The sequence below is a fragment of the Varanus komodoensis genome, unplaced genomic scaffold (genome assembly GCF_004798865.1).
Source record: "Varanus komodoensis strain SLA01 unplaced genomic scaffold, ASM479886v1 scaffold8, whole genome shotgun sequence".
Taxonomy (NCBI): Eukaryota; Metazoa; Chordata; class Lepidosauria; order Squamata; family Varanidae; genus Varanus; species Varanus komodoensis.
Window position 1 is genome coordinate 30,099,074 of NW_025336481.1, and position 12,814 is coordinate 30,111,887.

The 12,814-nt window shown below is 39.7% G+C and overlaps 1 protein-coding gene across 1 annotated transcript in view; it reads right to left on the bottom strand.

The window, feature by feature from the left end:
- Nucleotides 1–2,052: 2,052 nt before the first annotated feature.
- The window catches only part of NAV3 (neuron navigator 3), a 263,434-nt gene continuing 252,672 nt past the window's right edge, over nt 2,053–12,814 (bottom strand). Inside the window, exons 33-39 of the mRNA XM_044455417.1 lie at nt 12,552–12,787; nt 10,211–10,365; nt 9,118–9,189; nt 7,806–8,002; nt 6,199–6,317; nt 4,375–4,572; nt 2,053–2,172 (exon numbers count right to left, since the gene is read on the bottom strand). Coding sequence (XP_044311352.1) covers nt 2,053–2,172; nt 4,375–4,572; nt 6,199–6,317; nt 7,806–8,002; nt 9,118–9,189; nt 10,211–10,365; nt 12,552–12,787 — 1,097 coding nt within the window. The remainder of the gene's footprint in view (nt 2,173–4,374; nt 4,573–6,198; nt 6,318–7,805; nt 8,003–9,117; nt 9,190–10,210; nt 10,366–12,551; nt 12,788–12,814) is intronic.

Sequence of the window (12,814 nt, forward strand, 5' to 3'; positions counted from 1 at the left end):
CACCAGACACAAGTCCTGAAGACTTGGCTCACTGGAACTTGAAAGTGCTCTTTTGCCCCTGCCTCCCCATTCACACACCCCTTGCTGTGAACTGCATATGCTCCAGGCAAACTGTTTTAGGATTGTGGCTCTAAGTGTGCAAGTGCATGTCTACACAATGCCATAGCCCTTGGATCACTTGTGTTAATCTGAACCAGCATATCCCATTACTCTGATCAGTTTTCATTCAGTCTGGTGTAGCCTGCCAGGAAAGATAAACAGAGTTTTGTTTCCCCCTAAGATGTATTGGCTTCATAATGTAAATTGAAACATGCTCACTCAAGTACAGCTAGCTCCTGCATAGTCATAGCAGTTCTAAATACAGGACAAACACACCAGGTTTAACAAACAGATTGTACAGTTTGCGTTCTGCATCTGTTTGGAACATACAAATAATCTCAGAAAGTGAAACATCTCTTAACACCAATGGGATAAAATACAATTTCCTATTTTGTTGCTGTTTGTTTGCTTTCATTTGTGCAAGGCTTTTTTAAATATTTACAATACCCACCCTGTAGACTGTGCAAAACCACCCCCCTTCCTGTTTACAGTATAAACTTTTCTCTCTTCCACAGTGGACTTCACTGTGTCAGTGTTCTTTAATGCTGAATTTCTTCATGTACAATTGCAATTAAAACAACATGCTTCAAACTAGGAAAAAAAGAAGAGGGGAAAAATAAAGAAATATTTGTGCTAATGCTGCATCAAGTGCACCCAGCTCTGCTGGATAACTTTTATCAAGCATCTCTCTCTCTCTCTCTCACTCTCCCTTTCTCTCTCTCTGTCTCTCTCTCTCACTCACTCTGTCTCTCATGATAAGCTCTTTTCCATAGGAGCAAATGGATCTGAGCGAACTGTCTTGGGCTTTTGTTTTCAGTTAGAGTTAATTGGGAGTGGTCTCTGGGTCACTTGAATATTTTAGATGGTAGGCAATTTATTCACACAAGATAAAAAATACTATCTATCTATCTATATATCTATATCAAGAGTTCTCCCATTGAGCCACTTCATTACAAAAAATAATATTCATGATCTACAGACATGAGGCTACTGTGTTCACTGATGCTCTCTCGTTAGTAAATGAAGAAAGAAAACAGTGTAACTAATCAATGGTTTAACAAATTAAACCAACTGTAAAACTGTTCTAGAAACTGGTTTTAAGGCAGTGAGACAGCACCATAGTAAATGTTATCTTCCCCCACACCCCTGAAAAGGTTCAAAACAAACAAAGCCCTAAAAAGCCTTTAGTCAGTGTCAGATAAGAATTAGTGGGCAGGTGTTTAAAAAATACCCTTGTGGTTAAAAACAACTTGTATATAAAACAGATGTGTTTTTTTTACACAAACCCCCCCAGAAACCTTGGTGGACCACATCACTGCAAACAGAGCAGTTTAGTATCAAATTGGCACTTATCCAGCACATCACAGTAGCGTTTTCCTGGCAATTGCACAATACTGTTTGTGCTTATTGAGTTTCCTCTCTCTCTCTTTCTTTCTCTCTCTCTTTTTCTCCAACTCTTTTTGGAATGGGCAGCAGCGGACAAATCAAACACTACCGGAGTCCTGTAATGAGTGCCCCGGGGCACCGCAGAGGTTAGAGGAGGAGGAAGATCAAGAAGACCACAAATGCAGCACCTCAGAGAAAATTGAAGTGTAAAATAAAAGGCCTACACTGTAAACTTTTGAGACAGGAAGAAAAAAGAAAAACCCAACGAGATTCCAGTTTGGCTAATACATGTGCAATCTGCTTAGCAGCCCCCCTGTTAAAGGCCCTTTCCAGTTGATTGATGGAGTCTCACTCAGCTCCACTGATACTGAAATGTCTCGAAATTAAACTAATTCAAGCTTTCCACTCAGATTTGCTTCCCTGACTTGTCAGAGTTAAGTCAACCGCCTATATATGACACAACACACTCTCTCCCTTCCTCTCTCTTCCGGGCTATCCTGACCTGCTGCTTCAGCACTTGAAGCAGGTGTAGGTTTACCAGCATCCTCTAGCCAGGCCTATTTCCCTCTAGAGAGTTGATTCAAGTGAGGGGTCCAGAATATCATCATGATGACTGGCAGTGTCGCTGTCACAGCTCTGTGCGCTTGAGTAACTGGCGGCTTCTTTCAGCCTCATTAACATATTCATCTGAGAAAGAAATACAGAAATGCTTGTCATTGATAAAAGTTTTCATGCAGCAACAACTCTGTTGTTTCCAAGATGTGTAACAGGCAAAAAAGGGGGGTGATGGTCCTAACACTTTTTCACAATGGCACGGTGCTTTGAAAAATCCGTGCTGGCTAAGATGGCAGGGTAAACTCCTGAAGTCCCCAAAGGCATGAGAACCATTGCAACTGGGACTAGACTCCAAAGATACAGGAATTCAAAAGTATATAAAGTAGAGGCAGCCCAGCTATTTACCCAATTCTGCACTTATCTAAGGATAAAAGAAATAGACTTGAAGTTTTGGTATGAGGATGCATTGGGACAGAAAGAGAAACTTGATTGTGTTTGCATGCACATCCATACTATTGCAGAAAAGGGGAGTGGGTGCTGAAGTGGAAGGGGTTGCTGCCAAGTGCTGAATACAAGAGGCACCATCTGCTGTCCAGGAGCTGACCTTGGCAAAATAAAATAGCACACCAAAGCCACGAGGCTGGGTTCCAGAAGAGCCCTTAAGCACATCTTACTTATCATCGAGAGCCCTGGGGAGTTCTAAGATGTTCAGTGCCTAAAATTACCATAATTACACTTGATATTTATAAAGCTTCCCTCTTGCCATGGTGTCCAGGGAACCAAGGTACGTTGAGAGCATTTTAAAAGAGCATTATTTAAAACAAAGAGCTCTGGTTTCTGTGGTAAGAAGTATGCAAAGAAAAGAAAGCATTTTATTTGTCCTAGAACAACCTTTTCAGATTTTTTCAGACTTCCTGAAACGAGGTGGCTTTGGCACTACCACATCCATATAGAATCTGCAATTCTAGATAGGCTGGCTGTCTTACTTCTTCCAGGTGTATGTTGTTGCTAGTCTTTTTATGTTACTAGTCAGAGGCTCATGAAATGTATAGGCGACTGTGGCAGCCAAGAAGGTGCAAGGCCTCAAGTCCCTTTAGCTTCCAGTCTTCAATCCAGCTCCCCATTCCCCCCCCTACTGAAATATTATCAAGATCTCTTCTGTCCTTCCATCTCTAAGATCCTTTTGCATTTTCATTGTTCCTCTCCCTGATGTGTGTGTGCACCCGCACCCACCTGCCCACACACACAGCTTTTTCTTGCTCTTTCTCGTCCTTTTCCATTCTTCTGGACCTGTTGCCCACCATCCATAACACTTCCTGAATTCTTTCTCCCTTGTCAATGGAGTGCTCTCTGCACCCACTACAGCTAAATACCAGGATGAACAGAAAACGAAAGAGATGCATTCAGAGTGAGAGGGAGGGAATGAAGCAGTTCTCTGCCCTTGAGGACCCCTCGTATTATGAACCAAGACTGCTCCTATTTGCATAACCCCAATCAGTGTTCTGCTTCCTGCATGCTTAAAGAATGGCCCTGAATGTTTGGGGAGTAGCATATATTCTGAAATAATAACTCCTTAGCTTGATTTATTTTACATATCCAAGGAATTAATGCCAGGCTAAGACACAGAGCTGCACTAAGAGAAAGGACTATATAATCAGGAGCTACTGATAGAATTATTTTTTCATTTCAGGGAAAGGGAATATGTGAATCAAACACAAATATTATCTTGGGTACACAAAATGGATGGAGCTTAAAATTAAATGTAACCAGAGAGAAATTCAAGGCTATTTGAAGAAAGGGCTACCCTGTATACATGATGATTTGTTGTTCATGCAAAGAATAGCTAATAAAAACTTGAATGAATGGCTTCCTCAAACTTAACAGCAAATACACAGGCACTTTAAATGATTCTGGACAAGTTATCTTGGGATAATTTTACACTTTTACCTCCACCTTCAAGACACTGCAGGCAAGTATATCATATTGTAATAAATGGGGGTGGGGGAGCTTGGCCAAAAAAGTAAAACTGTGCCAAGAAAAGTGGGCAGGATATGTAATGAACTTATCATAAGAAACCAAAGGCAGTGGTGCAGATGGCATAGAGAAACTAAAGAAAACAGTATGTTTGAAAGAAGGGAATCAAAATGGGAAGGTAGAAAGAATAATATCTCCTAATCTAGGGATACAAAGGGTGTTATGGTATTGGTTGGAAAGCAAGAAAGTGAATTGAGTCAAAATAACCAGCCAGAACTTTGGCCGCTGTACATACTACTTGCTCAGGATGAAAAGCATACAGGTAAGTATATGAAGAAGGATAAGATGCTTTCATTTTACCAAAGGATCTCCTTCTGACTCTGTCTGTGGAATGTGCTTTGAAGTGGTTCCTTCTTTGGCAGATGCATAACCTTCATAGCCAACATCTTCAGGTCTTAGCTGAAGTAATGATGACCAATCATGCTGCAGTGAACTCCATGGGCAAGTATCAGCTATCCACTTTGAGGGATCTTCCCAAGGTGCTCGTTTTCCATACATCTACAATTTACCCCAAAATGAAAGAATGAATGGCTTGTTTCATTCACTTGAAGAATTTCTAGTGAAACAATGGGTGGAAGAGGCAATGTTCAACAACAAAAGGAGTTGGGAGCCATCTTCCTATTTGGCTTTTCAGGAGATAGACACTCACCAGCATTATCCCTGGCTCCTTGTTGTTGCCCGCCATTTTTATATTGCCTGGGTGTCAGAATGACCTAGATTATGATGTAGCACCATTTCAAGAACCATTTTAAATGTGTGGGAAAACCAAAATATAATTCAGAACTGTGTTATGACATTATACAGTCCTTAAACTTTCTAGGGAGGTAAAATGTTAGAAGTTAGAAGGTTATGAACATCAGGTAATCCCACCCTCACTATCTGCCCACCAAACCAAGATGCCTGCATTGCTTTGTAGACTGAGAATTCTGTAGAATGAGTACTGGAAACTGCTATTTGCATTAGGAGGAAATGTTCCATTGGCATCAGTTGAAAATTTCCTCTCAATGCATATAGCAGTGGAGTGGAGTGGTAGGGTGAATGTTGCAATTTTTGTCTGGGTACAGTCATTTTGATTTAATGAAACAGTCCTATTGAATGCAATAATGCATTCAGCACAATATATGGTTTGGTCATGTGTTAATTGGATTTTAAAGGCCTAGACCCCCAAGAGTTTTGAGGAACAAATCTTACTGTCTATGGGTTGTTGTAGTTGCTGGTGATATTATTTAACAGCCAAACTACATGTTACATTAAAGATTTAGCTATATTTCTCCTAGTCATTGTTTGGGGATAGCCCAAGGAAGAGATATTTATTACTTTTCTCCATAGCTACAGTTTTACTGTCAATCTTGCATGCAGCTGTGTGCGTGGGGAAAAACAAAATCCCCCCTTTCCATTGAAAGGAGCACAGAGCAGGTACACCAAGAAAGCAACAGACTCATCATCTTAAACACATCCCAGTAGCCTGCATGCACCTGTGCACCAAAATGACATTATGCTGGGAAATTAAATGACTGCTGGTACTCTAAGAAATCATCTTCATTCATCTCAAGAAGTAAGGAGGGAACCATTCTTTATCCATCCATCTGGGCTCAGCTGGTGCCTTTTAAGATTTCCTTTTCCTTGTTGCCCAGCATTGTCACAAGAACTTGACTGACTGCAATGCAAATCACCCATCTTTTTAATCCTCCCCAAAATCTTTTCAGGGCTAAAAAGAGGATTAAAATTGAATCCCCCCTCCCCACCCTGCATCCACAGCTATACTATGCTTCCTTCTGTGCTACCTGTCCTATGACTGCCTGCTCAGTCCTTCTCTCCCAGTAAGCACTCGGGGCAAGACCATTTGTGCATGCCGATGAAGGGCATCTTGCCCGTGGTCTCCTCAAGTGAGTTCAGTATGTGGAGAAAGGAATAAAAATGGGCACAAGACACTGAGGCACATTTATCCCTTGTTACAGATCATCAGAGAGTGCATTTTAAAAAGGGAATGTTGTCCTTTGGAAAGTGCTAGAAAACTCCCTCTCAAATTTTCACACAATTCTGAAAATCATCCTCTGTAAATCACAAAGAAACCTACATAAGTTTTTCTCAGGAGATTCTGATAACTTCTTGTTGAAATCCTACCTGAAGTCCTTCTCTCACGGCTTCCATAATATAGGGTATCAAGGAATAATTCCAGAGGTCTGTGAACCATACTCTGGAACCATCAACATCTATAGGGCAGGAGAGAAAAAGACGAGGACCTGAAAAAGAAGGTATTTGTTAAAAACATAAACTGATAACTTCCCTATAGTTGACATCTCATGTTTGGACCATAAAATATCCAAGTATTTTTTTCACAATACACATTTGCATCTTTTGTATTTAGCTCATTGTTCTAAGAAGATGAAAATGAAGTTAGAAGGAAGGAAGGAAGGACGGAAGGAAGGCTTTCTCAGTATTTTCTGGAATGTGTATGAGACACCAAATGTGAGTTTTGCTTTTATGTAAACACATGCCTTCTGAGGTTCCAGTTGGCTTTTGTTTATATTAGAAGAAATAATAAAACATTTCATCAGAAAAAAGGCACACTGTTTCTTGAAGATGCAGAACACACTTGCCTACATTGTGGCAGCTGCCAGCTGCTTTGAGAAATTTTTGGCTGTCATTGGATCAGCCTCATATCAGTGCATGAAGAATATCATTGCAGACCAGTTGAGCCACACTTATTGGTCTTTCCATGAACGGAAAATGGATAAGAAATAGGAAAGTACTGACAAATCTATAGGAAGGTCTTCAGAAAGTACTGACAAATGGATAGGAAATGGGTAGATTTATTTGTCCAAGAAGAAAACATAGTTTGCTCAACATTCTGAAGCTAAGTGGGGCTGGATGTGGAATTGCTGGGAAACACTTCCCTTTTTCAATGGATGGGAACATTCTTCTAACTATTGCTCCTTTTCCCGCTCATCAACCAAAACAATGGCAAATGATGGCACAATGATGGTAAATGACATCAACTTTAATGTCATAATGTGACCATGCTAGTTGAGGAAATCCTGGATTACCACACTTCTTCACCTATCCAGAGGACAGTAAATTCAACTTACATCACTTTCCACCTGCCTTATTCAGAAATGAGTTTGTACTGTATATACCGCATGAACAATTCAGTAGCTAGGCCACCCTAATAATCAAGTTAACGTGTACATCAGGGAAAACGAGCCATGGTGGCTTCTTTTCTCTATCCTCTTAGTGCTATCACCCATTGTGTGATTTGCCTAGTTACCCTCACAGTGTGCTGGTTCCCATGTTGTCCAAACCTGGTGAGGGGTATGGTGGGAGGGCTTTGAAACCTCCCCAGAACTCCTAGCTTGCAGGGTCCTTCAGAAGTTTTGAAGCCACCCTCCACAATGCATGGGAAGCTATGAAGTGCAAGGGCAGTTTGGCAAATTGCGTAGTGTGCAATCTTCATTCAGAAGGTGGGGGAAAGAAGCCAATAGAACTTCATTTTCCCTGTGGTCGTGTGATCCCTGCCAGTGGAACATTTCCAGTACAGCAGCATAATTGAAAACCAAGTTCACAAACACAATTTCCATATCAGATGCCCATTATTTTAATGTTAGTGAAATAGTCATGGGAAGTGTCACAGTAAACTTTTAAGTTTCTGTAACTACTCTTCTTAAATTTATACCCTGCCTAAGATACAGTTTTACCCATAGTTTATATTACTTACTGAAGAAATGCCTTACCAATGGTTACATCAGATGAACTGTGTGTTTCTAGGAAGCTGTTGAGATGATGCCACGTCTTAGGAATCCAGTCAATAATTTTGATGAGGTCATTATTGCGGGCATTCCTCTCTATCTCCGTCTCAATCAGTTTCCTCCTCAAATACCTGGATAAGAACCCTTTAATAGGCTCTGTGTGATTAGCACACAGCACCCACCTAGACAGGCAAAGAACAATCAACATAAGGGGTTCAATATACAGAATTTTGTGTCATTCACTAAAGTTGATAGAAAAATTAAGACAAAACAAAAGAAGTGCATCCTTAAATGCCATGTAAGTAACCTATGGAAATCTGTAAAGGAATTCAGTAACTACTAACACACATGGCTAAAAACAAAAGATCAGGTAATTGTATGGAATGGATAACTTGCAAATCCCTTCCAAGGCTTAGCTGCATTTTGTCTTCACTGCCTATACCACTGACTGCCAGGTATTAGGGGTTGACAACAGAGGTTAGATGCTAACATTGTGCCTTTTTTGTGAATTTGTGCCTTTATGGCATTTGATTGGGTCCTGTCAGTAAACCAGCTCCTGGGCTAGACGGTGGATCAACCATAGGATGGCAGGGCCTGAAGTCAGTAATAAAGACATTTCTATTAAATTGTAGTATTATTTAGCATTTATTTAAAACATTTTACCTCATCCTTTGCATAAGACAACTTACAAAAATTAATTAATAATATAAAATATAATTAAAACATTTGATAATAACAACTCAGAACTAACAATAATAACACTTCAAAACTAAAGAAAGGAAGAAAAAGAGAAAGAAGAAAAAATGTGGCAGTGTAAAAGGTTATTATTTTTATTAAAATTATTAATTTAATTATTAAAATGATGGGTGAATAAAAAGGTCTTTAACTGTTCTCTCAAACCCTGCCACAAGTGACTTAAAGTGATGATTTAACTTCAGCATCCTAAGCTAGTGGAAATCACATATGCAACTGTGACAAAATGAACTTCAGTTTGTAGCGCCTTAGTGCCTGTTACACGTGGAAGAAAGATAGGTTGGCTTCCTTTCACAAGGGGATGTGATAGTGGTCCCCTGACTATACATGAGTGTATGCATACATGTGTGTGCACATGCATTCATTATCTGGGAGCTGTGCACATACTGGTTTTCCAATCCCACCTATATAGCTACCAGAAAAAAATCTAATGAGCAACAGACCTGCAACTCTTCCCTTACTATCATTAAAAATAAAATAATAATAAATCAGTCTGAAGGCTTGCATTAAAACTAGCATTTTAAGCACACAGAAAAGGATGTACCTGAAGTTTTGATGCAATTCTAAGTTAGGCGAAGATGAAACTCCCTGGTTCATGGTTCCAATTATATAAGGGCTAAACGAAAATGGACGTAGTTGTTAATTAATTAACACATTTATATCCTGCCCTCATTAAGGAAAGAAGGATGACTTCCAAAAATACACACATATCAAATATAATAAAGCCCTAAAATGACTAATGCTTAACCCAGTAAAATCTGGAAAATTTAGAAACACAGGATAAGAAATAACATTAAAAGCTGTACTAAAGTCAGCTCCATTGCTTATTAAAAACCAGGAAAATAAGAAAAAGTTTTCAACCTGGTACCTAACACTCTGCAGAGTTGGTGCAAGGTGAACACCTTAGGGGAAGGTGCTCCACAGCTGGTGCACAAACAACCACAGGAAAAAAAGCTCCTTCTCTATAGTTGCTATTCCCCTCAGCTCCCAAGACAAGGGCTGCTCAGCAAGACTCTTTGAATCAGATCTTAATTGCTGAGCAGGTTCCCATAAAAACATCCCCATATTACTGTTAATGTCCTACTGTGTATAATTATAATTCAAAGGGGATTCTTTTACGTGCTTTTGTGTCAGATCTACAAAATGCTTGCTCGAGTTTATTTTTTACAATTACCATCACTTCATCCTTTCTAACTATACCAATTTAACTTTCTGCAACACCATTCTTGATGCTCCTTTATCAAGCTTGGCCTTCACTTGTTTCACCTATCCAAAATAAATGTCTAATAGCTCTGGGTGTTCCTGTAGCCAGCAGCTCCTTTGTAAGGTTTTGGCCTACCATTCCTATTAGTCCTAGCCAGCATAGCTAATGACGTGAAATAATCATAATTAGATGTATAATCTATGTCTATCCTGTGTTAAGTAAGGGCATGGGCAAGGTCTTTATTTCCAGAGAAATAGTTGAGAATTTTGCCCTTTGCAATTATAGTTAACATTTTGCCTTTATATTTAACTGATCAGTTCCTTGAAGAAGTAACAAGGGGGTAACTCAGTGTTCGTTCAGTACTTCACAGAACTTCACCTTACATTCTATCGCCTACTACACAGACGGCTTACAAGATAAAAAGCAAACTTACCATTTATTATATTTACAATTAAGGAAACCATTGAAGATATCACTCAAAGACCCAACATGATGGAGGTTGTCAAGGATTATTACCACAGGAAGGTCAGCACTAGTGTTATCAGCATTGCACTGCTCAGCCAAATTAGCAAGATACTGTTGCACATCCTTAAAGAAAAGAAAAGTAGGGCAATAAAGGCAATGTTTTTCTGTTGCCATCCTCACTTTTATGAACATTCTGTTCACATTAGGTGTTACTTAGATGATTTTGGCGATCTCAATCTGATTTTTAAAAATCATTTTCTTTGTCTAAAGCTTGAGAGTAGATAGCAAAATCACAGGGATGGACTCAGAGTTCATCATTGGAACCACATGGGCCTTCTAACAACTTTTCCAGTCATAATACCAAATATATAGAAATGAAATTTTGCTAAATTGTCTCATTCCAGCTGCTGCACTTCCAGGTATGAAATGAGTTGCTGTCCTAGAGTTACAAATTAGGATGCATTGAGCAGCTATTCCATCCTTCTCCTTAGTGGATTTTCTGCGGTAAGAAAAAAAGATAGGAGCAGTGGGAAAAACAGGATTATGGGTTGTAGATATTGCCTGAATCCCTGGTAAGATCCAGACAAGGTGATGAGGAAGGGCAAGTTTCATCTGGAAGCACTCTTTGTAAAAAGAAAAAAGGAAAAACAAAGAGTGCATGATAACAAATTTATTTCCATCTACCTATGGTGGAAAAATTTCTACAAACATACAAAAGCATATGAATTTCTACAAACAAACAAAACAAAGTTCTGTTTCCCAAATCTGCATCTTGTATATAAAATGTGGCATCCAATAAACAATATGAGAATGTTTTGAAGGCAAGGATTTTTCTTTTGTATGTTAAACCTGTTGCAACCTTGCAGTACAACAAAAAGCACATAAACAGAGGGTTGAATAAGAAGCTTGCTTCTGCAAATTCTACTAACTGTGTCATAGGAGAAAAGTCTCATTTCTAGTCTATATCATTCTGACTCATCTTAGAAAAGCATAGATTTGTGCTTTAACTTTATATAAGTAAATGATCTTGATTAGACCCATTTTTGATTTGAAAGTATCTACAAATGGCTGTTAAATAAGCCTGGGTTTAAAAAATAAAAAATAAAAAGCAGAGATGCAATAGCTCTATAATACAGAAAGCAATATTTGCTGTTTCCCCAGAAAAAATCTCCTTCTGCTTCATTGACTATGCTAAAGCCTTGATTGTGTGGATCACAACAAATTGTGGCAAGTTCTTAAAGAGATGGGAGTACTGGACCATCTTATTTGTCTCTTGAGAAACCTATATGTGGGTCAAGAAGCAACAGTGAGAACTGGACACGGAACCACTGACTGGTTCAAAATTGAGAAAGGAGTTCGGCAAGGCTATATACTGTCGCCCTGCCTATTTAACTTATATGCAGAACACGTCATGAGAAAGGCGGGGCTAGATGAATCACCAGTTGGAATTAAGATTGCTGGGAGAAATATCAACAACCTCAGATATGCAGATGATACCACTGCTATGAAATGGCAGAAAGTGGAGAGGAACTAAAGACCCTCTTGATGCGGGTGAAGGAGGAGAGTGCAAAAGTTGGCTTGAAACTCAACATTAAGAAAACTATCTGGTCTTATCACTTCCTGGCAAATAGAAGGGGAAGAAATGGAGGTAGTAACAGATTTTATTTTCCTGGGCTCCAAGATCACCGCAGATGGAGACTGTGGCCAAGAAATTAAAAGATGCTTGCTCCTGGGGAGGAAAGCTATGGCAATCTAGACAGCATACTAAAAAGCAGAGACATCACCCTGCCAACAAAAGTGCGTATATTCAAGGTGATGGTTTTCCCAGTTGCAATGTCTGGCTGTGAAAGTTGGACCATAAGGAAGGCTGAGCGCCGAAGAATTGAGGCCTTTGAATTGTGGTGCTGGAGGAGACTCCTGCGAGTCCCTTGGACCGCAAGGCGATCAAACTGGTCAGTCCTAGAGGAGATCAACCCTGCCTGCTCTTTAGAAGGCCAGATACTGAAGATGAAACTCAAATACTTTGGCCATCTAATGAGAAGAAAGGACTCCCTTGAGAAGAGTCTAATGCTGGGAACAATAGATGGGAAAAGGAGAAGGGGACGGCAGAGAATGAGGCAGCTAGATGGAGTCACTGAAGCACTCAGCGTGAGCTTAAGTGGACTCTAGGGGATGGTGGAGGACAGGAAGGCCTGGAGGAATGTTGTCCATGGGGTCATGATGGGTCAGACACGACTTTGCGACTAACAATGACAACAACAACAACAAATATATTGTATGTTCATAAGTCTCAGTCTCTTATGTCTTACCTTGCTTGATTTGTGATCTACAGTAAAAGTAGCAATGGCATCTTCTGTTTTTTTCCTGCCAGATTTAGTTATCACATATTCAGCAAGCTTGTTGGCTAAATAGGTCTTTCCAGTGCCACTGGGTCCTGACAGGATAATTCTGTGATGCTCCATCAGTAAATTAAAGTACCGTTGACTAATTGGTTTGGGGATTAACGTATCAAACACAAAGCTGTCCAAACTATTTTCTTCTACTCCTGAAAATAAGAGGAGGGAATAGAGCA